This window comes from Nyctereutes procyonoides, unplaced genomic scaffold (genome assembly GCF_905146905.1).
Source record: "Nyctereutes procyonoides isolate TBG_1078 unplaced genomic scaffold, NYPRO_anot_genome, whole genome shotgun sequence".
NCBI classification, from domain to species: domain Eukaryota; kingdom Metazoa; phylum Chordata; class Mammalia; order Carnivora; family Canidae; genus Nyctereutes; species Nyctereutes procyonoides.
The window spans coordinates 5,124,244-5,145,421 of NW_026575131.1; the positions used below are offsets into that span (position 1 = coordinate 5,124,244).

Here is a 21,178-nt window from a genome sequence, read left to right on the forward strand (position 1 = left end):
CCCATCCCTCCCCATTGTTCATATCTCTGCTGGGAGAAACCTCAGCCAGCCTCTAAAATCTAAAGCCCAGGGATCCCTGGGTGGCGCAGCGGTTTAGCGCCTGCCTTTGGCCCAGGGCGCGATCCTGGAGACCCAGGATCGAATCCCACGTCGGGCTCCCGGTGCATGGAGCCTGCTTCTCCATCTGCCTGTGTCTCTGCCCCTCTCTCTCTCTCTCTGTCTCTCTGTGACTATCGTAAATAAATAAAAATTAAATAAAATAAAATAAAATCTAAAGCCCAGCCGACCTGGGACCTCATGCCACCACCCCACTCCACCCCCACCCCCCCCAAATCCTCCCTGATTTACCTGCTGGCATCCCAAGACCCTTCAGCCTGCCCGCCCCCTCGTGGTCTGTGGTGGTGTCCCATTACACCTTTGTGTGTCCTTCCAAGACTCATGGTGGCTGGGCAAATGGATGATGGTACTGGAATGCTGCTTGCATAATATATATCCTCTTTTTAAAAATAACAGTGTTCACTGTAGAAGAAAATTAGAACATTCTGGAAAGTAAAATGAAAACTTTTAAGCCCCTATAAATACCAGTGTTCGTAGATACCTGTTAATGTTTTATGCATTTCCTTCCAGAAATTTTTTTATATTGTGTAATTGGAATCATAAAATACAAAGTAAGGTTTTGTAACCCTTTTTTCATTCAATGTTCAACTGAGCATTCTTCATTTTCTGTGGCTAAGGAGATGCTGTAATTTCTTTAACACTTTCCTACTGATGAAAATTTAGGTTGTTTCCAGATGGGGCTGGCACTGCAGTGAGCATCCTTGCACACGTGGCTCTGCAGTGGCTATGGAATGGCCAGTCACATGCTTCAAGTACAGTGTCAGTGGCCTACCAGGACAATGTCACAGTGTGCTCTCCCACCCAGGGTGTTTTCGAAATGAAGACAATTTTTTTGCTTTATTTTTGATTTTTTAATTATAATGCTGTACAAACACTAGGAATTAGGGTAATACAGAAGAAGTTTTAATAAATAAAAGCACTCTAAGTCCCCAAATCCAGAGGACAACCATTCTCGTTTTGAACATCCTTCTGAATACTTTGCTTGTCACACAAATAAATGTACACAAATGAGGCTGTGCTGTACTTGCTGTTTTCCATTCTGCTTTTATTCAGCTGTACATCATGGACTTCTTTCCTTAAATGAAAAGAGATCTTTTTATACTTTTTAGTGGGTATATAGTGATATTTTATATGGAGACACACCATACTTTATTTCTTTTTTGGTGGGGGTGGGAAAAACATTGAAGGAAATGTGTACAGACATCTTTGTCCTTAGGTTTTTGTTGTGTATTTTTTTTTTCCTCTCATGATAAATTCCTACAGGAGGAACTCTTGAAATCTGAAATCCAGGGGATAGATCATAGGTCTGTTTGGTTTAATTCCAAGCAGTGCAGTCAGAGTCCTGGGAGCCTTTCCTGGGAGAAGTCTTGAAGGGCAGTGAATCCCCTTTCTCTAAGGACCCTCCCTTTTACAGATTGGCCCGGATTCTCGTTCGCCTGCCGGCACTCAGGCTGATGAGCTCCAACATAACAGAAGAACTTTTTTTTACTGGTCTCATTGGCAATGTGTCGATAGACAGCATAATCCCCTACATCCTCAAGATGGAGACAGCAGAGTATAACGGCCAGATCACCGGAGCCAGTCTATAGTGCGCACCACACACCTGCCGAGAAGCAAAAGGATCCTCCCAGGACCGCTCAGATACAGAGAAAAAGTAGTGGTATTTTGGTATGTGCAAATATTTCCAGTATGTTAGCCATTTCCTACCTGGTTTCTTCTTATCTGTTAATCCCAGACAATAGCAACTAAAAGACTAGTAGGATCCTTTCCTGCCATAAGAAATGTTTTAATGCCTTTTGATGAAGCAGATTTTGGAACAATCTTTTAACCCAATTTGTAAAATTTAGAAATTCTCAAAGGGCAAAAAACAGAGTTTTATAATGTCAGAGACTAGTATTAAACAAAACTAAAAGAACCTAAGAGAACAGTATGTGTGTATATATATTAAAAATGTCCTTGGAATTAATAGCTACTAATTACCAGGGTAATAATATTAGCACTTTCTAAGCACTTCTTATCAATGCGTAATGTTAGCAACATCTTGCCTATGGGCAGGACAAATGGAAAACTGTATATGTCTTTTGCTGAAATGCTAATAATTTCTGTGAAAACGCACTAGGGTACAGGAGACAATCATTTATGTTTAAGAAAAGATGGCATCATTCCTAATTGTATGCACACATTGGTGGTGTTGAACTAAATTCCTATGAACGAATGAAAATGTGGCTCATGTGTATCATGCAGTAAGTGGGAGTGTGGAAGCACAGTCGGTGGTGACCTAAACCGGAAGCTTCCTCAGCTGTTGAGCTGATGATGCTTGTCAGGCTCGCTGAGCTCTGGTTCTAGTCTGTGACTGGCCTCTGCAGACTCCTCCAAACCTGGGGCTCTCTTCTCGTGACTGGTTCTCAGAATTGGATTGCAGCCAGTCAGACCTTAACTGCCACTTCCTGTGGCAACCGAAAACGTCCCCACATCACCTCCACCCCTCACGGCAGACAGAGCCTCTGACTAAACAGGGCAAGGTGGGCATTTTGAACCCGATAGCAATTCCGGAATGCAGTCTCGGGCAGTTGCTTGTTCAGTTGGAGGAATACAAAGGTTCCCTTCTCAGGGGTTCCCATTCCAAACGTCCCTTAGAGAAGGGCCTGTATTCCTGCGGTTCACTTGAGCCTGGAGGTGATTCAGGGCGGGGGAGCGGGGAGGGGTGCAGGATTTTGCTGCCTGGCAGGGTGGCGGCGGTGGCCGTATGGCTGGATGGAGGGTTTCTTTGTTGACCTCAAGTGTAAGGGTTTTCCAAAGTGTCTCCAGACTCCGCATTTCTGGTGGCAAGTCTTTGAATAGTACTGGTGCACCATGCACTTTGATTTCCCCAGGTGTGTGCCAGCAAGGAACCCGGGAGCATTTTAGGTGATAGATGCAGAAGCAGGCCACCTGCTCCTTAAAAAAAAAAAAAACAAAAAAAATGAAAAAAAAAACCTTAACTCCCAGTTACCTTCTTTCTCTTAATCTATAGCGACCATCATTACAAGAACAGAAGGCAGTCATAAGGAAGTTCTGTCTAGAGAAGAGCACCATAAATTCCTAAGGGTGTAAGCAGCAGGCATTTCCTGCTTGAGTGAAGTGGCCTGTCCAAGACCAGGTCAGGAACTCTTGGTTTCCTCGGTGCATAACCCAGATTAAGGGAACATGGCTCGAGTTAATTTTGCATCTCCCAGACCTTCTCATCAGATGGCACCACAGAGACCCCGGTGCACTTGCCCTGGTCACAGGCACCCCCTGGTCTGGCCCAGGCCCTTGTCAGGGCCCTGTAGGTAGCCAGCCGGCCCCTGGCTTATGACAGAACAGACTGCTCTGTGCTGAAGTGTCAACAGCACTTGGTGAAAGTCGTTAGTGGGAATTAAGCAGGGACAGTATCTCCAGCTTCTAAATTCCTGTTTGGATTTAAGCATATTATTTATAGTCCATGTCTTGGAAGCAAATTTTGAACACAATAGGGGTGCCCGTTATAAAATGATGGAAAGAATTTAATTTTGCCAGCTTAAATTTTTGGTTTTCTGACTTCAAAGTGATTTAAATTTCAAAATTAAGAGAGGAGAAAAAAAAAAGCCAAGACAACAGAGTTAGGGCAGGTCTGTTTCATTTCTGCTCACGAAGGATTTTAGCAGGAGGTAGTTTTAACTGTTTACGCATCTTACACAGCAAGTTACCTCTTTCCTGTTCTATTTTTTTTTTTAATGTAAGCATGTCTGTAGATCACATAGCAGGTCCCTGGGGATACATGCTATGTCACGTCTCCCAGATCTGGGTGTTGCAGGAAAGGCCCAGCCCTCATTCCTGGGGGTGGCCCTGAGACTGGTGTGTCCATTCAGCTGGTAGACTCAAGGTGGCCTTTCAGGTATGGGGAAAGCTAAGCCAAGACCTCAACTGGGGTCCCAACAACACTGCTAAAGGGTTTTGGGGTAGAAGTGATAACCAGCAAGAACACTCAACATTCTGGCGAGTGAGTGCTGCATTCTGGCAGGACAGCCCCAGAGAAAAATCGATTTGGCTTGGAGTGTCATTGATTCTGACCCATTCGTGCCCCTTGCGTCCCTTCACTGGTGGTGGCTGATTGCAGCAGACGTTTTGGGGCCTTAAACACTCATTAGTTTCCCAGATCCTCTCGGCCTTACTCTGAAGTAACCTCTTCCCTAAGGATCACGTTCACACAAGCTGATTTCTTGCTGCCCCAAAGCATTTCACACCTCTGACAGCAGCTCCATCCATCCTGTCTTGTCACATTGGTTAAGAGAAGCCCAAAATCAAGAATTGAATTGAACGGGATCCCAGGCAGATCCTGAGGTTCAGCTTTCACAAGGCTTTTACCCCTTAGTAGTAGTTCTTAGGAGTCTAGATTTGGTTAAGTAAGGCCAGCCTTCTACCCATGGAGTGTGAGTGAAATGAGCCCGGAGCAGATTCTTCATCACAGCCTGCACACACACCCCTTCTGCTAGCCTGGCCCTTCCCCCCTTGTCGGGGGAAGTCCACTGGCTAAAGGGAGAGCAGTACACACCACTGCTGCTCGATGGCGTGGGCTCTTCCAGAGGGGTCTCAGATAATGTTAGGGATTAAAATTATGGAGGTCATTACATAGAATCGTAAAACCGGACAGGAAGAGACTTAGAAAAAGTCCAAATTACGCAAGCCAATGATACTTCCCAGGTATTCCACCCTTCTAATTTGAGATTTGTATGTGTGTCTCTTGGGGGGTTACTGTTATTTATTATCTGATTTCTGCCATGAAGCTGGGGTTAGGGCTCTTTTGTTGTTTGGGGTTTTATATTTAATTTCAGGTGTAGTCACTTGTTGTAAGAGGTTATGTAAATGCCCTCAGGGGATCATTTTCTGGCTTGTCAGTATTAAATGTGAACTCTGTTCTGAGGCAGTTGCCACCAGCCGTGGTGAGAGCAATGGGCACACCTTCTCTTGGGCTCCCAGATAAGTGGCTGCATACTTGCTGGAGCACATGGTTGCAGCCACAGTACATACTTAGCAGCTTTGCTTGTTCTGGGGATAGCCGCGGCAGGGAGCTAAGAATTAGAAGGGCCATATCTAGTGCTTTTAATCTGGGGTGGGACCCACATCCTAATCCTTTGGGGGAGTTTCCAGTAGAGCAGTCTTGCCCCAGCCTGCCCTCTGCCTGCCAAGCAAGCAGCCCTTTGCAATGGGTCCAGGTTCCAGGACATGATCAAATCACAGTCCAGAGCTTGTTGCCCACTTGTCCGTGGAAGGGGCCTCATGTGCAGGGGTAGCTGTAGATAACATTTCAACCCTTCTCAAAGTCTAGGCCATGAAAAGTGTCATCTTCAGACGTTTGCTTTTCTCCCAGCTGCGATGGGGTGGGGGGGGGGTGCCCTTTAGATCCTGGAAAGGTTGGAGCAGGCAGGGCAGATGCCCACATACTCCTTTGCCCCACTTCCAGTCTCTAGATTGTACGGCTCTTTGAAATGTCTTAACTTTGATGTAAATTTGTAAAGCCAAGCCCTAATCGAGATAGAACGGGTTTGGGTCTTTTGTACACAGGGTTCTGGACATCCTCGCGTGTGCCTCCCGCCAGTGCACACTTGGTGTGTCCAGCCCTGGGGTCCCTTCAGCGGCATTGTGCGTGTACAGATTTATAGGCTTGTATGACTGAATGAATGTACATGTGTTTATATCCTATATATGTACAGTGTATATAGTGTGTGTACGTGTACATAGATGTATATTATGTATACAGACATGTAGCCTTGTATCCAAAGTTTCCTTATGTTTTAAAGAGAGTCTATGATAGAGTCGCTAAAGTAAATCTATGCGGATGTTCCAAGGTCCCTCAGCAGGATGGATTTGCCATTTTGACTCCAATTTCCCTTGGGTGCGCCTGGCTGGGAAAGGCCACCGAGGCAGAACCTCCACTCTGTGCCAGGGCAGGTGCCGGACAGCAGAGGCCCGGACAGGAGGACGTTGCCGTGTATTCTCCGGGTTCGGACCGTGGCCAGAAAGCTAGAGGACCACTTATCCTAATGTCGAAAACTGGGTGGGGATCTTTAGCCGGCTGCCACGTGCCTGGGTCGGCCTAACTGGAAGGAACGAGGTGCTTGGAGCCGTCGCCTTCCCAGGCCCGCGCTGTCACGTGGTCCGGAGGTTCAGCGAGGGCTGTGCTGGGGCCCCGACTCCCAGGTCTACGCTCACTCTGGACTTAGCAAAGGCGGGCGCTGCCCTGTGACTCAACAGATTCCCATCTCTAATGCGAGTTGAAAAAAGCCTACCAAGTAGTCTTTTAAAATAAGCATGAATATGGTAACTTTTTGCGTAGAAGTTACAAATTTTAAATTACTTCTCTAACTGTAGCATGTGAATAAAACCCACTAATGTAAATTCTTTCTGTAAAGTGATTTAAAATTTTCAGATAAAAATGACATTTTAATATGGCTATTTGTGCCCTTAAAGCTACAGATGCCAAATTGTCCTTGTCCAGGTCTATCCTGGTTGATTTTCCCCCGTAATTGGGCTTTAAACAGAGGCATGGCGCTCGGGAACCAGGGCCCAGCATAGCTGCTTCCAGACCTGGTGAGCGGGGCCCGCCGAAGGGAGTCCCTGGACAGCTGCAAAAACTCACATAATCCACAGCTTTTCTGGTTTCAGTTTTTGGTTGTTTTTTTAAATAAGCTACTGAAATGTTTGAAAACACTTCATTGAGATCATAGTACTCAGTGCCTTTTGTGAGACGGTGGGTCATTTAGCCTTCAGCTTCCTCTCTATTGGATGAAAAAAAAAAAAAAGCTCCTGCTACTTCCCTGGCCTCATCCAACAGTGTGCATTTGACCCTTGCCCCTGTCCTCGCCTGTCACGACAATCACACTATTATTGAAGGTGGCTTTCCAGTTAAAATATAAGAGGAAGCCTGACAGTCTCTAAATGAATCTTCAAAATAAAAATTCTCATTTGGTGGGGGAGTGGGGGATCTTAACAGCAATCTAAGATTAAACTTTGAATTAAAAACAGTTAGGGGTGGGGAATGCCTGAGATATATCTAAGGCCCAGCTATACCTTCAGTTCAGAAGCCAAATATTCTGGTATCTCAATATTTATACATACAGCATAGAAAAAAATGCTATAAACATTGGGAAAAAATGTTCGGCGACATTTACCAACTGACAGACTATGATAAAGCTTAATATTTTGATAACATTTGGAAGTAGTAGACTTTTATGTTACAAATGGCTTGTCTTAGGAACATATACTCAATTACCATTTTAACGACCAGAGCATCCATGGACTCAGATGCTGCCGCCACATATAACTCAAGTGCTGGAATATTTTTCTACAGTCTCCGTTCTCCCCATTCTCTTGTAAACCAGTGTTCAACTAGTTTTATAACTGAAAAGCTGCACATTTTTCATAGTACATAGTTTTTACCTGCAGTTTGGACCTCTCTCTTAAAATTTAGCTGCATTTCCAGCCCTTTTAAAAGACATGTTAAAGGAAAATTCGGGTGTTAGATTTTTGTGGGACCGTTTCTGTAACTTCTGCCCTTCACGATATAGAAAAATACTGTTTATGCCATTACATTTTAATTCCAGGTTTAAAACCTGTGGAAAGCTGTAGCTTAAAATCAGCTTTGTTTATGTGATGGCATTTAAAAAATAGCATGTTCTTTTTAAACTGAATTTTATAATCAATGTCTTCAGTCTTGAAGAAGAATTTGCATTGTTGTGTTTGTATATAGAGTATTGCAGTGCATGAATTAGCTTTATGCATTTTATTAAATGCTGTTTCAATGTGGCATTATTGTTGTGGCTTAATACTACTACCTAAATGAGGTTTATACTATTAAAAAAGTGAGTTAAAGACTAATGTGCATCTTCTCATTTCTTCTAATAATAATACCAGTAATGCCTGACCCCCAGGGGTGCCGCACTGGCTCAGCCCAGGTAGATGGTGAGGAAGCACCCTTGGGGTCAGAGGCCACGTTGCTGGCCCGGTCGGATTGTAAACCCTGTTTGTGGGAAAGGTGTAGCCTTTTCCAGGGGGGCCGCCCTTTGGTGTGGAGGTCAGAAAGCCAGGCAGCTGGTTCTGGAGCAGAGCACCCCCGGCTGCCAGACCACACGGATGCTCAGAGCCAGGCCGCAGAGCAGCAGATGCCGCCCATAAGGGTAAGGATGATCCAGAATGAAAGGGTTCTTAAAGCTGCAGCAGTTGGAAAGAACGTCAGGTGACCGCTCATTTACTGCTGAGGATTCGGAGGTCCAAAGTCAGATTCTTGGCAGAACCCAAAGGCACCAGATAGGTTTGTGGGTTTTTTTAATATTTATTTATTCATGAAGGACACAGGCAGAGGGAGAAGCAGGCTCCCTGCGGGGAGCCCGATGCAGGACTCGATCCCAGGACCCCGGGATCACAACCTGAGTCGAAGGCAGAGGCCCAATCACTGAGCCACCCAAGGGTCCCTTTTCCTTCTATTTACATAAATTTTAAACCCATCTTAGAAGACAGTGATTTCAAGAGACAACAGTGCCCCCTAGTGTGTTTATTTCAAGTCTGCAAACAATAGGCCCCCCCCATCAGGCACTAGACGCTTCTCTCTACAGGACTCACTCTTGCTTCCTGCTCAGCAACCTTTCTGAGCACCCTGTGGGCTCTGGCAGGAAGGGCACTTCCCGGGCACTGGCCCACCTGCTGTGCAGACAGACCAAAGGAGGAACTCTCCGCAAAGCCCTGGCAACTGGGCAGGCGACAGCTGCAGTCAGCTGGGTGGGATTACTAGAAAGACAGGAAGGGTTTGAATGGAGGGTGCGCCATGGCGCGGACCTGCCATCAGACACCACCCTAGTGAGCCTGCAGCCATCCTGGAACCCTGCCTGCCACCCCACCCAGCCCCACCAGCCATCCCCCTGAATCCCAGGCTGGCACAAAATCACAGTAAACCACAACCCGGGCATCAAGTGTAAAAGGAGCCCGATCCCTCCCAACATAATGGGCTGATCCCCAACATTTCTCTAAAACCTGCTGGTTCGGCACCACTTCCCATGTAGGCTACCTCCCGGCCTCCCCTGGCTCCTGCCGGCGGCAAGTGGCCAGCTGCCGTGTCCCAGGGCAGTCTCCGTGTCTGCCTCAACAGCTCCCGGGCCCAGCTGGTCCTTCACTTCTGACCAGCTAAGCCTTGAGGTAACCAGCATCACTCAGTGACCGTATGGTCCGTGTCCCGTGAGGAAAGAATGAGGCGGACGCCCGGTAAGCCATCACCTGTCTTCCAAACCTTACAAAGTAAGGCCTGAATGAGCAGGAGGGCAGACCTAGGCAGCCTCCAACACCAGCCTGCAGAGCAGAGCCCCAAAGTCTCGGCCAGCCAGCACCCTCTGTCTTCCCTGCCCCCGCAGTCTGCAAACCCACCTGTGAACAGGCCCCGCGGCTGCCTCCCCGCCTGTGCCTGTCACCAGGGCCCCCAGCACTGCTGGCACCACTGGCACGCCTGCAGCCAGGCCTCTCGGAGGAAAGTTGGCTGGCTTCAGCGTAAATGGGGAGCACTCGCAGAGGCTTACCCTGGGATTTCTGAAAAAGCCCATGGAGCCCGAGCGGAGGCAGCTGGCACACTGCCAACCATGTAGCTCCAGCCAGGTCCTAGCAGACCAAGCATAGCGGCTCCAGACTCTCCTGAGCAGGGCCTGGAAGAAGAATCAAAGCCAACGGAGACCAGGAAAGGGCGGCAGGACCAACAGGGGATGTCAGCAGGCTGTGGCCCTGGACCGCCATCCCCATCCCCACATGGGCCTTTCTCCTGTGTGTCAGACCAGGTTCACGCCAGTGCTGGAGACCAGGAAGTATTTTATTGCCTGACAGAGCAGAGCCCACGTCTAGCAGCTCCACTGCAGATCCTCCCCGACCCTCTTGTGTCACTGCACACAGGTGTGTGAAGGGGACGGTCTTATGGCACAGATTTTTCAGAGTCCCTCCAGGGACACCCTCCCAGGGTGTGGCCTGGGCCTCAGTCCTGGGTGCTGGCCGCCAGCATTGCTTTGTACTTCCCGGTCAGCTCCTTGGGTAACGGCAACAGGCCCGGGCAGGGGACCTGCCCCTCCACCTCGCAGATACACTCCCGCAGGCAGTACTTTCGGGGCCCAAAGTGGGCTGGGTGAGAAAGCTGCTTTTTCTCCTGCTCCTCCTCTTCCAGGGTTTCCCTGCCAAAGAGCACAGTCAGCAGCGAGGTGTGGGAACTCCATTCAGAGCCTCTACCTGGTGTGCACTTCTTGCCACATGCACCCCTGGTGGCTGCCACATGCACCCCTGGTGGCCGGGAGGCCTGGCTCCGCTGTGCCTCCTGCCTCCCCACCCCTCCTCAACCCCAAAGCCTAGGCACCCCCCTCTCCACAGGCCTCCCAGCTCCCCGGGGAAGCAGGAAAGCAGGCTGGCCTCAGCACAGCTGCCTGCAGGCCCAGCTCCGTGGCAGCACCGGCAGGAGGAAGGGGCCTGTGAAGGCCTCTGTGCGCTTCCTCCAAGAGGCACTTTCTTGGCTTCCCTCCCTTTCCTCTTCCCATCCACGTGGAGAAAGGCCGGATCCCAACACATCCCAGGGTTAGACAGTCAGCAGCTCCCAGGAATGTCAAGGACTGGTGGCTGCAACCGCCCCAATTTCCATAGCACCTCAGCTTCCTGTGGGGCCCAGTGCACAGCCCAGGGCAGCAGAGCTCTCCCAGCTCCAGGCTCCAGGCTCACTGACTTACAGTAACACAGCTGGAGGCGTGGGGAGCAGCACGGCTGGATGGAGCTGTGCTCTGGGCTGTGCTCTGGGCTCGGCTGGCGTGTGCCCCCAGTGCCCTTCTGCCTCCTTCCCTCAGAGTTGAGACATTCACCCCCCTCCAGGTCAGGCCCAGCAACTCACTTGCTCTTCCCCAAGATTTTTTTGATGTGCTCCACAATCTCCTTGTTGCTCTTGGTCTCCACATCCACAAGGACCTGCTCCCCAGAATCTGGAAATGGGAAACGGAAGGGGACAGAAAGTGGCTGAGGATGCAGCGGCTCTTCAGCCTCAAAGGGCGGTGACCAGTTTGCTTTTAGTGGCGCAGTGTTTGAACGGTAAGATAAATATGTTTGTCTACAGAACCCATAATGCTACCCCTCCTTTCCATATTTCTCTGAACATGAGCAAATTTGAGGTATATGCAAAAGCATACTATCAGGACACCTGGGTGGCTCAGCAGTTGAGCATCTGCCTTCGGCCCAGGGCGTGATCCTGGGGTCCCGGGATCAAATCCCACATCGGGCTCCCTGCATGGAGCCTGCTTCTCCCTCTGCCTGTATCTCTGCCTCTCTCTATGTCTCTCATGAATAAAGATCTTTAAAAAAAATTAAATTAAAAAGAAAAAGGAAAACAAAAAAGAAAACAAAACCTGAAAATGGATCAAAGACCTAAATGTATAAAAAACCTCTATATAACTTTTAGAAGAGAACATAAAAAGTCTTCCTAGCCTCCTTGGCAAAGATTTTTTAGGTATGACATCAAAAACATGGTCCATTAAAGAAGCAATGTAATAAATAAAATTCATCAAAGTTTAAACCTTCTATTTCAGAAGATCCTAAAAGCTAGGGTACCTGGCTAGTTCAGTCAGTGGAACATCCAATTCCCGATCCTCAGGGTCATGAGTTTGGGCACCACACTGGGTGCAGCCTTAAAAATAAATAAACTTTGCTTTTAAAAGTTTAAAAATAAAGTTATAAAAATAAAGTTTAAAAATAAACTTTTTTAAAAAAAGGGTACTAAAAGCATAGACTGGGAGAAAATATAACACATATATCTGATAAAGGACTTGTATCTTGACTATATAAAGAACTCTCACAACTCCTTAAGACAATCCAACTAAAAATACAAAATATTTGAATAAACATTTAAAAACAAAAATTACAACAGTTAATAATAAGCACACGAAAAGATATTCTTCCATTAGTCATTAAGAAAATGCAAATTAAGGGGCACATGGATGGGCAACTCAGTCAGTTCGGTGGCTGTCTTCAGCTCAAGTAATGACCCCAAGGTCCTGAGATTGAACCCCACGTTAGGGTCCCTGCTCAGAGGGGAGTCTGCTTCTCCTTCTCCCTCTACCCCTCCCCCTGCTCATGCTCTATCAAATAGAATCTTTAAAAAATTAAAAAAAGAAAGAAAATGCAAACTAAAACCACAGGGAGATATTGGACTGGCTGAAAAGTTTTTAAATGCGTAATACAAGCGCCAGTGACGGTGCAGAGTAACTGGAACTTTCCTAATATAGCTGGTAAAAATGCGAAATATTACAGCCACGTTAGCCAATGAATACACAGAAAAGGAAAGAAAAAGATGGGAAAGAAGTAAAACTGTATTTGCAGATGGAATGACTGTGTTGAAAATCCTAAGGAATTTAGAAAAGAAAACCTACTAGAAGTCATAAGTGGCTTTATTAGGAAGGCTGCAAGACACAAGGCCCACACACTAAAATCCACTGGGCTTCTATAGACTTGTAACCAAACACCTGGAAAATGACTTGTTTTTTAAATATTTTTCACAGTAGTAATAAAACACATTCAACATTGTAAAAACTAGAAACGGCCCCCCACGGCCATGGAGGCCCACATGGGGAGCAGCGAGCCCACAGCCCGGCTGCCCAAGACCCGGCCACCAGCCACTCCTGCCCCGCGCGCGCTGCGGGAACATCCTGCTGGGTGGCCCCGACCTGGCTCAGGCCTGTGCCACCATCTGCGGCACCTCCTGTCCAGACCTCCCCCTTCTCCTGCTCCTTCCAGAGATAGCTGACATGCTCTGCTGTCTGAAGACTTTCCCTGCCTTCCCAACTCTCTTTATCGCCAACAAATCTACTTCTAACTCTGTCTTGGCATTTATTTAACAAAAACCCAATATGGGTGAATGTTCCTACAGGGGAACAGCCCTTGGCACAAAAAATGAAATCAACTACCGATGCACGTAACAGATGATTCTCAAAAACATGCGGAGCAACAGCCAGACACAGAAGAACAGACACTGTGAAGCTCTATTTACACGAAGTTTGGAACAGTGGAAAAGTCCTCAGGCAGCCCGGGTGGCCCAGCGATTTAGTGCCGCCTTCGGCCCAGGGTGTGATCCTGGAGTTCCGGGATCGAGTCCCACGTCGGGCTCCCTGCATGGAGCCTGCTTCTCCCTCTGCCTGTGTCTCTGCCTCTCTGTTTCTCATGAATAAATAAATAAAATCTTTAAAAACAAAAAAAGGAGGAAAAGTCCAAACAGTGGGTGCCTCTGGGGGAAGGGAGAATTCCCTGGAAAGCAGCACAAGGGGACTTTCTGGAGTAACAGAAAGGCTCCGAATCATCACTTAAAAAGTGGGAACACGGGTACGTAACAAGTGTCAGAACTCATTAATTTATGTTCAAAAGACCAGGGTATTTTATTATGGGTAAATTATACCTCAATGAAATTCATTTTTTTTTTAAAGAATGTATTTATTTATTCATGAGACACACACACACAGAGGCAGAAACACAGGGAGAAGCAGGCTCCCCCTGGGGAGCCCGATGCAGGACTTGATCCCAGGACCCCCAGGATCATGACCTGAGCCGAAGGCAGACGCTCAACCACTGAGCCACCCAGGCGTCCCTGATATTAATTTTTTAAAAGCAAACACAAAATACATACACAACACTGCTACAGCACTACTATTCTCTCCAGCCACCTGACCTCACTCTAGTTTTCCTTTATAGCACTTGTCCCCTGACATTGAATGGGTAAGTTTCTTGTCTTCTGTCTCCGCCTGCTAGGATATCATCTCTATGAGGGCAGAGACCTTGTCCTCTCCGGCTCCCTGACACCCCAGGCACAGTGCGTGGGCCCAGCAGACACCCATATGTATTTGCTGAATGAATTTAAGAGCAGTAGCATTCTGCTCCCTGAAGCATTTCCCAAGTATGCTTCAGTTGGTTCTTGTAACCATGTAAGGCGGGTGTTGGACCTTCACCTGAGAAATAAAGCACAGGGAATATTACTCGCTCAGGGTCAGAATGACTGAGTAGAGAGCTGGGCCAAACATCTGGTCTGACTTCCAGGCACTGAGCCCAGTATAACCGAATAAACATTCACTCAGCTCATGGGAACAGGAGAGCATCGTGTAAGTGAGCAGCCAAGAGAAGATACACACAGATACACACGCTGCTCAAGAGGACGTGGCCTGCCCTGACAGGGCAGCTGGAGGAGATATGGAAGGGCCAATGTAAGAGTGCAAGAAGGGCTTCCTAAAGGTAGTGGTGCCCAAGTGGAGTCTCCAAAAGATTTTAAAAATAAATCAATAAGCAAAGCAGCAGGAGGATTTCCAGCAGATGGACCAGCATGAGCAAAGGCATCAAAGCAAACTGTGGCAAGGGAATCTGGAAAAACCAGCTGTACAGTATGAGGCACATAAAAGATGTGGGGGCAACAGCAGATGAGGCTGGAGGAACGAGGGAAGAGTCCAAACCTCAGTGGCCACTGTATGCTATGGTCCAAAGTCAATGATGGAAATGAGGGATGTTTACAAGAGCCCATATCTCAGATCCCTCAAGCACTATGGTGGGAGCAAGAGATAGGAGGAAAGACCCTCTTGGCCTGTGCAGAGGCCACACTCACCCAGATAGAACCGCAGGAAGGGGGACGGCGTCATGTTCTTAAACATCATGATCTGTACCCAAGGATTTTTGTACTGGATCTGAGGTATGTTGAAAAACACAAATTTCCTGCAAAAGGGAAGAAATCAAACCTGTGAAACACAGTTGACTTGAAATGCTGTACACCTGTGTATTTTTTTTTTAAGATTTTATTTATTTATTCATGAGAGACACAGAGAGAGAGGCAGAGACACAGGCAGAGGGAGAAGTAGGCTCCATGCAGGGAGCCCGACGTGGGACTCGATCCTGGGACCCCAGGATCACACCCTGGGCTGAAGGCAGCGCTAAACTGCTGAGCCACCCGGGCTGCCCACTGTATTTTTTGAGGGAGAATGTCAAGAACTTTCATCTGATCCTCAGGGGAACCTGCCCCACAAAAAAGCAGAGAAAAGGATCGGTCAGGAATTTATTAGTATATTCTCTGAACAGTGGGTGTCAGGACTTATGGTTTGTCACTTGAGGTAAAAGACATCTGTATCATCTGTATCCCTACCTCACACTGCACACTAACCAAAAACTCACCTAGCAGATTAAATATAAACATAAAACTATAAGATGTCCCAGAGTTTGTGTGGTTAGACAGGTGTATTCATTCATAAGCAGAGGCTAATCAAGCTGTATACTTACAGCTGTGCACTTCATGTAAATTGTACCATAATTAAAAAAAAATTGTACCATAATTTAAAAATAAATGAAACCAAATCCAGAGAGTATTTTTACAATCTATGAGCGGGGAGACTCTAAACTTAGGCTTAAAACACTGATAAATAGGATCACCTTAAAACTTCTACATGGCAAAATTTACCAGAAACAAAATCAACAGTTGCCAAACCAAAAGAAAAATGTTTGTAAAACATTAAACAAAAGGCCAATTCCTTTGATAAAGTTTTACACATTATTAATAAGATTTACAAACCAGGAGTGACTGAGCCATCCTGTGGCTCAATTAACTGCCCAACTCTTGATTTCAGCTCATATGAGGCACACTCACTGGCACACACACACTCTCTAAAATGAATGAATGAATGAATGAATGAATGAATGAATAAATAAATAAATAAATAAATAATTTTAAAAATAAGATTTACAATTCAACAACAAAAGCCACAAATAGGCAGAAACCCAAATAGCCTATCATCTTATGAATAGAGTCTCAATACCTTCCCAACAGTCATGTTAGTTAAAATAGGATCCCTTTCCACCTGTTAAATTGCTGAAAACAAAACAAAACAAAAAACCAAGTTACCGAAAGCAAGAAACACCTAAGAATTGGTTTAAACCTCTTTGGAGATCAATTTGGAGCTAGCAAAATTTAAAAAACATAGATCTTGACTTAGTGATTTCACTGCTTTTAGGTATTTTCATACTTGAATGCAAAGACATTATTTGTTACAGCACAGGAACAGAAACAACAAACATCCTTTGAGAGGACTAATTAGGACACAGCCAAATATCTGGATCCCTCTCCATCTGCTTTCCATCCTCAAGGGCTAACATACATGGACCGGGCTTCCCTGACCTGACTTCATGTTGGGTTTGGCCAACAGTGAGCGCTGGCAAGACTGGAAGGAAAAGGCAGAGTCCCAAGCTCCTATTAGGCAGCCCCCTCCCCCTCACTTCAACCTAGACCTAAGGTCTTGCACTGTTCCTTATGGTTTCTTTTCCCCACCTTTGCCCATACTTCTGTAAATAGTCCCTTAATTAAAGGTTCCCCAAATGATTAATTTAAATGTGCCCTCTCCTTCCTGCTGCCATCCTGCCCCATACGTCAGGTGACAGAGAGGTGCGAGTGATACATGGGACAGAAACCTAATCATCTAGCTTTACTACTTCTCAGCTGTCTGAGCCAGGACAAGTTACTGCTCGGTGCCTCAATGTTTATGCCAAGATGCTGCCAATGCAGGACAAAAAGTCCATAGTGGATTGTAATTCACTTTTAAGAAGATGAAATTAATAATCAACAGAAGGCAACTGTGTGACCATTTACTTGGGGAAACTTCCTTAACTGCGGCAGAATCTGCAAGTGAAACAAAGCAAAAGCTAGGACAATTATTAACTCCAGGGAAAACAAAAGGCTTTGCAAGAACAAAAAGGAAAAATAATACTACTGTAGTTGGTTCAACTGTGTATAGTGTTCGCAAAGTCGTATTAATTAAACACTGAATACAGTTCTAACCAAAATTCTGAAACGACCATACTGGGAGGATGAAGAGCTGAGTAATATGCATGGGCTGGTTTAGGGAATGCCAACGGTGGGGAAAGAGCTGAGTTCTCATCTCCCATAGTGACAAATCAGCAGATAAAGCCTAAAGCTAGAAAATGAAGAAACAGCTCTCTAAGTATGGTATTTAACTATGTAAGGGAAACTCTAATAAAATGGTTAGAGTTGTAAAAGTTGTTGCCTCTAGGGGAGGAATGGAGGTAAAGTCCTACTATAAGCCTTGCTGATCATGACAGTACACAAGGTTGGAAGCTCCAAAGCTGCATTTACCTTCTTGGCCTTACAACATCTCTGCTCAATTCCCACCCCACAGCAGACAATCCCAACATCCCTAAAGAAACCAGGGCATATCCATGCTGGAACTGCCCACACCCAAATTCCTGTGGAATTTTTGTCTGTATTTTGTTTTTAAAGATTGATTTATTTATTTTAGGAAGAGTGCACTGTGGGGAGGGAGAGAATCTCTAGACTCCCCACTGAGTGGGAAGCCCAAAGCCCAATGTGGGGCTCCATCTCATGGCCTAAGCCAAAACGAAGAGTCCAATGCTTAACCAAATGAGCCACTCAGGTGCCCCTGGAGAGGAATTTGTAAATGGTTCTTGAAGTCTGGGAAGAAAGTTGATAATGGAAGGTAACCTTTAGTTGAGCACCTGCTGTACATGGCCAAACATCTTGTTTGGCATTTTAACACCTGAAGCCTCACAACGACCCTGCAGGGTGGGGTTTTATAACTAAGCAAACAGGTCAGAAAAGGTAAGTAAACTGCCCTAGGTCACACAACCAGTAAATGAAAGAATGAGGGCTATGCGCCGTTGGACTTCAACCACACTCTTCTGTCACTATCAAGTTACCAAATTCATCTAGATCCTAAGACTCAGGCTGGACACAGTACTCAATAAATGCTAGCAGCTATTACTTTTCTTATTGCACCTGAAGGGCAAGAATATCTGGCAGAGGGGATCCCTGGGTGGCTCAGCGGTTTAGCGCCTGCCTTTGGCCCAGGGTGCGATCCTGGAGTCCCGGGATCAAGTCCCACATCGGGCTCCCTGCATGGAGCCTGCTTCTCCCTCTGCCTGTGTCTCTGCCTCTTTCTCCCTCTATGTCTATCATGAATAAATAAATAAAATCTTTAAAAAAAAAAAAAAAGAATATCTGGCAGAGGTGAGCAGGGACTTAGCCCTCAGGCATGAAGGCAGCTCCCCACACACCCAGCAGACACCCAAGAGTATGGCTGGCCTAGGGTTGTATACTGGCACTTGGAATGGAGGCAATCCAGGGAGGGACAGTTGAAATGCCAAGGGCACATGAACAAGCAAAGGCCTGTGGGGCTGGAAAGAGCAAGTCAGGTAGACTCCAACCCAAGAGCACACATATGTGGGACAGGCAAGCCTTTACCATTCAGAACAATGAAGCTCAGAATGGCTGCATGGCTCCTATGTCCCTACAGGGTATTAAAGTATGTGAACATCCAAGGATAAGGCCTACAGGCCTATTTTGATAGACTGCTCATTCAAAAACCAGAGATCTATATAAAAATCTGAATTTCCAGCTTCTTGAGAAGTCAGAAATTCTCCATGGAGCCCATATAACTAAGCTGTAGCCAAACAGTGAATGGCTCCTCCTCGTGCCCATTTTCCAACTGGAGCGGGCCCCATCCAGACTGCCTCGCCTCTGCGGACTCCCAGTGTGAATCAATGGGATGCACAGTGGGTTAGGAAGGAGCATCTGGGTGCCCATTCACCCCAGGTCTTCCAGAAGCCCTCAGCCCAGCTGATCCTATTCAAGAAGGTACAAGGTCTTGGCTTCACCCGTGGACAAGTGGCTTGGACGCAGCTCCCAGCTATCCTCAACAGCTGTACAGCAAAGGCACCCCACCATGGGGGGGCCTTACCCTACTGGAAGCACTCCCCCCGCCCCACTTTGATCCACCCCATACACACAGTCCCAAAGCTTCTGAAGGATGAGGCACTGCGGAATTCCCAGCTCACAGCACAGGGCCAAGCGGTCACTAGGCACTCTGTAAATTTACACTGGATACCTCCAAAACCCAAAGCCCCAAGCCCCGCTCCTGCCCAAGGTTCTATTCAAACATTTCTAAGCTTCCATTGGAGGAGTTCCCGCTCCGCTCCAGGCAGAAAAACCACCTCACGGAGTTTAAGGTGGGGAAGGCGGGGCGGGGTAAGGAGCCCGGGGCTGCACAGCTGACATAATCGACTGTAAGGGGGATGCGCCCTGGCGTGGAGAAGCAGGCTCGCCGCTGCCACTCACCACCACTCACCAGCCAGCGTGGTACCTTGGCAAGCAAGTTACCTAACAGCTCTGAGTCTCTCCGTCCCTAGGACGGGGAAAACCATGCGGCTTCCGTGAACCTCACGTGAGACAATGCACGACCGACACTCAAGAGCCACGAGGCGCACAGAAAGGCCCAGCAGGGGATCCCTGGGTGGCGCAGTGGTTTGGCGCCTGCCTTTGGCCCAGGGCGCGATCCTGGAGACCCGGGATCGAGTCCCACGTGGGGCTCCCGATGCGATGCGTGGAGCCTGCTTCTCCCTCTGCCTGTGCCTCTCTCTCTCTCTCTCTCTCTCTGTGACTATCATAAAAAAAATAAAAATTAAAAAAGAAAGAAAGAAAGGCCCAGCAGGGCTAGCAGCCGTCACTTCCTTCAGTGCATCCCCGCAGCGGCTCTGGGCGTAGGTACATCGCAGCGGGGGCCGATGACGAGGCGCAAGTGGCCCAAGCCAGCAGGTACTGGAGCCGGCACCTAAACAGGGTCTGTGGCCCCCGCCCGGCTCCATCCAGGGCGGAACGTGCGCCGCAGCACCCCCCCCACCACCACCACCGCTCGCCCGCCAGGCACAGGTAGCGGGGGGTCGAGGAGGCTCCGAGGCTCCGGCCTCCCGGGGTCCGCCCGGTCGGCCGGGTCCCCCGCCGGGGGAGAGGAGGGGAGATGGGGGACGGGGACGGGGACGGGCCCTTGCCCTCCGCTCCCCCACCTCAGTCGCGACTGCGGCTGGCACAGCGTGGCCCTGCTGTCCTCTTCCTGCTGTGGAACCTGGAGCAGGCTGCTTGCTCCGCAGTCTCCTCGTCTGTGAAGTGGGGCCAACGGCACCCACTCAGGAGGCCCGCGTCAGGCTCGGGTGGCACCCAGAGCAGCTCCGGGCTCAGCGTCACCAGCACGTCATTACAGCGCGCACGGCCGGTCCGCACGGCCGGTCCGCGCGGCCCCGGGCGGCCTCCGAGGGCTCCGACTGACCTGGCGCCCTCGCCCAGCTCCCCGTGCGTGTTGTAGTTCACCGTCATGACCTTCACGGAGTCCTTGAACACCACGTCCCCCTGGCCCAGGTACCGCAGGGTGCGGCGGATCGGGAAGCGGCCCTTCATGGGCATGGCGGCGGCGGCGGCGGCGGCGGCGGCGGCGGCGGCGGCGGCGGCGGCGGCGGCGGCGGCGGCGGCGGCGGCGGCGGCGGGCCCAGTGGCTGAGAAGCCCCGCGGCAGCGAACGGCGCAGGCCCGGCGGCCCTCGCCCCGCTTCGCCTCCCGGCTGGTCTCCGCTTACCGCGCAGGCGCACGGGGCCGCCTCCCCGCTCCCGCCGCGGAGCAGCTTGGGAGTTGTAGTCCAGGCTTGCGTTGGCTTAGGGGAGGAGCGCGGATTTAGAACACCTTCCCGGATCGTTTGCTTTTCACACTCCGTAAATTCGCCTCTCCTCACCCCGCCGCACCGCCGGGGAAGATAGTTTTAACTAGGCTCAAGCTCAGACAACAGAATGACAGTTGGAAATAAGTCAGGAGAGCTGCGTTCAGATGCCAAGTGGCTACTAACTTGCGCTTCTGCGTCAAGTAAGCCCGTTTCTCTCGCTCAGCTTCTCCGGATTCAAAATGAAATGTTTGCAGGGGGAAAAAAAAAAAAGAAGAAGAAAAGAAAAAAAAAATGTTTCCAGGGTGCAGTTTCTAACACTTATCACAATAAATGATTTGCAAAAGGGAGGGGGAAAGGCAAGTTTGGAAACGACCCCTTTCCTGGTTTACCCACCTAACAACCCTGGACCACAATTTGTTTCAGAAATAAAAGGTAGAGGAGATGCATTTCCGAAGTATGCTTACGGATCTGGGAAAGTTTTCACTTCTCCTTCAGTTTTGGAGAATAGTTTTGCCAGATACAGAATTCTAG

General features: G+C 48.3%; 2 protein-coding genes across 5 annotated transcripts in view; one reads left to right on the forward strand and one right to left on the reverse strand.

Moving 5' to 3' along the window:
- The window catches only part of NR2C2 (nuclear receptor subfamily 2 group C member 2), a 98,325-nt gene extending 90,339 nt beyond the window's left edge, over positions 1-7,986 (forward strand). For all 4 annotated transcript variants that reach the window (XM_055343316.1, XM_055343315.1, XM_055343318.1 and 1 more), the window contains one exon: positions 1,532-7,986. In XM_055343316.1, the coding sequence (XP_055199291.1) occupies positions 1,532-1,706 (175 nt within the window). In that variant the 3' untranslated portion in view covers positions 1,707-7,986. The remainder of the gene's footprint in view (positions 1-1,531) is intronic.
- Positions 7,987-9,943: 1,957 nt separating this feature from the next.
- On the reverse strand, positions 9,944-20,548 carry MRPS25 (mitochondrial ribosomal protein S25). Its single transcript, XM_055344627.1, has 4 exons — positions 20,265-20,548; positions 14,753-14,859; positions 11,015-11,102; positions 9,944-10,313 (listed from the first exon to the last, which is right to left on the reverse strand). Exons 1-4 carry the CDS (start codon positions 20,396-20,398, stop codon positions 10,121-10,123), a joined length of 522 nt encoding a protein of 173 aa, XP_055200602.1. The 5' UTR covers positions 20,399-20,548; the 3' UTR covers positions 9,944-10,120.
- Positions 20,549-21,178: the final 630 nt, after the last annotated feature.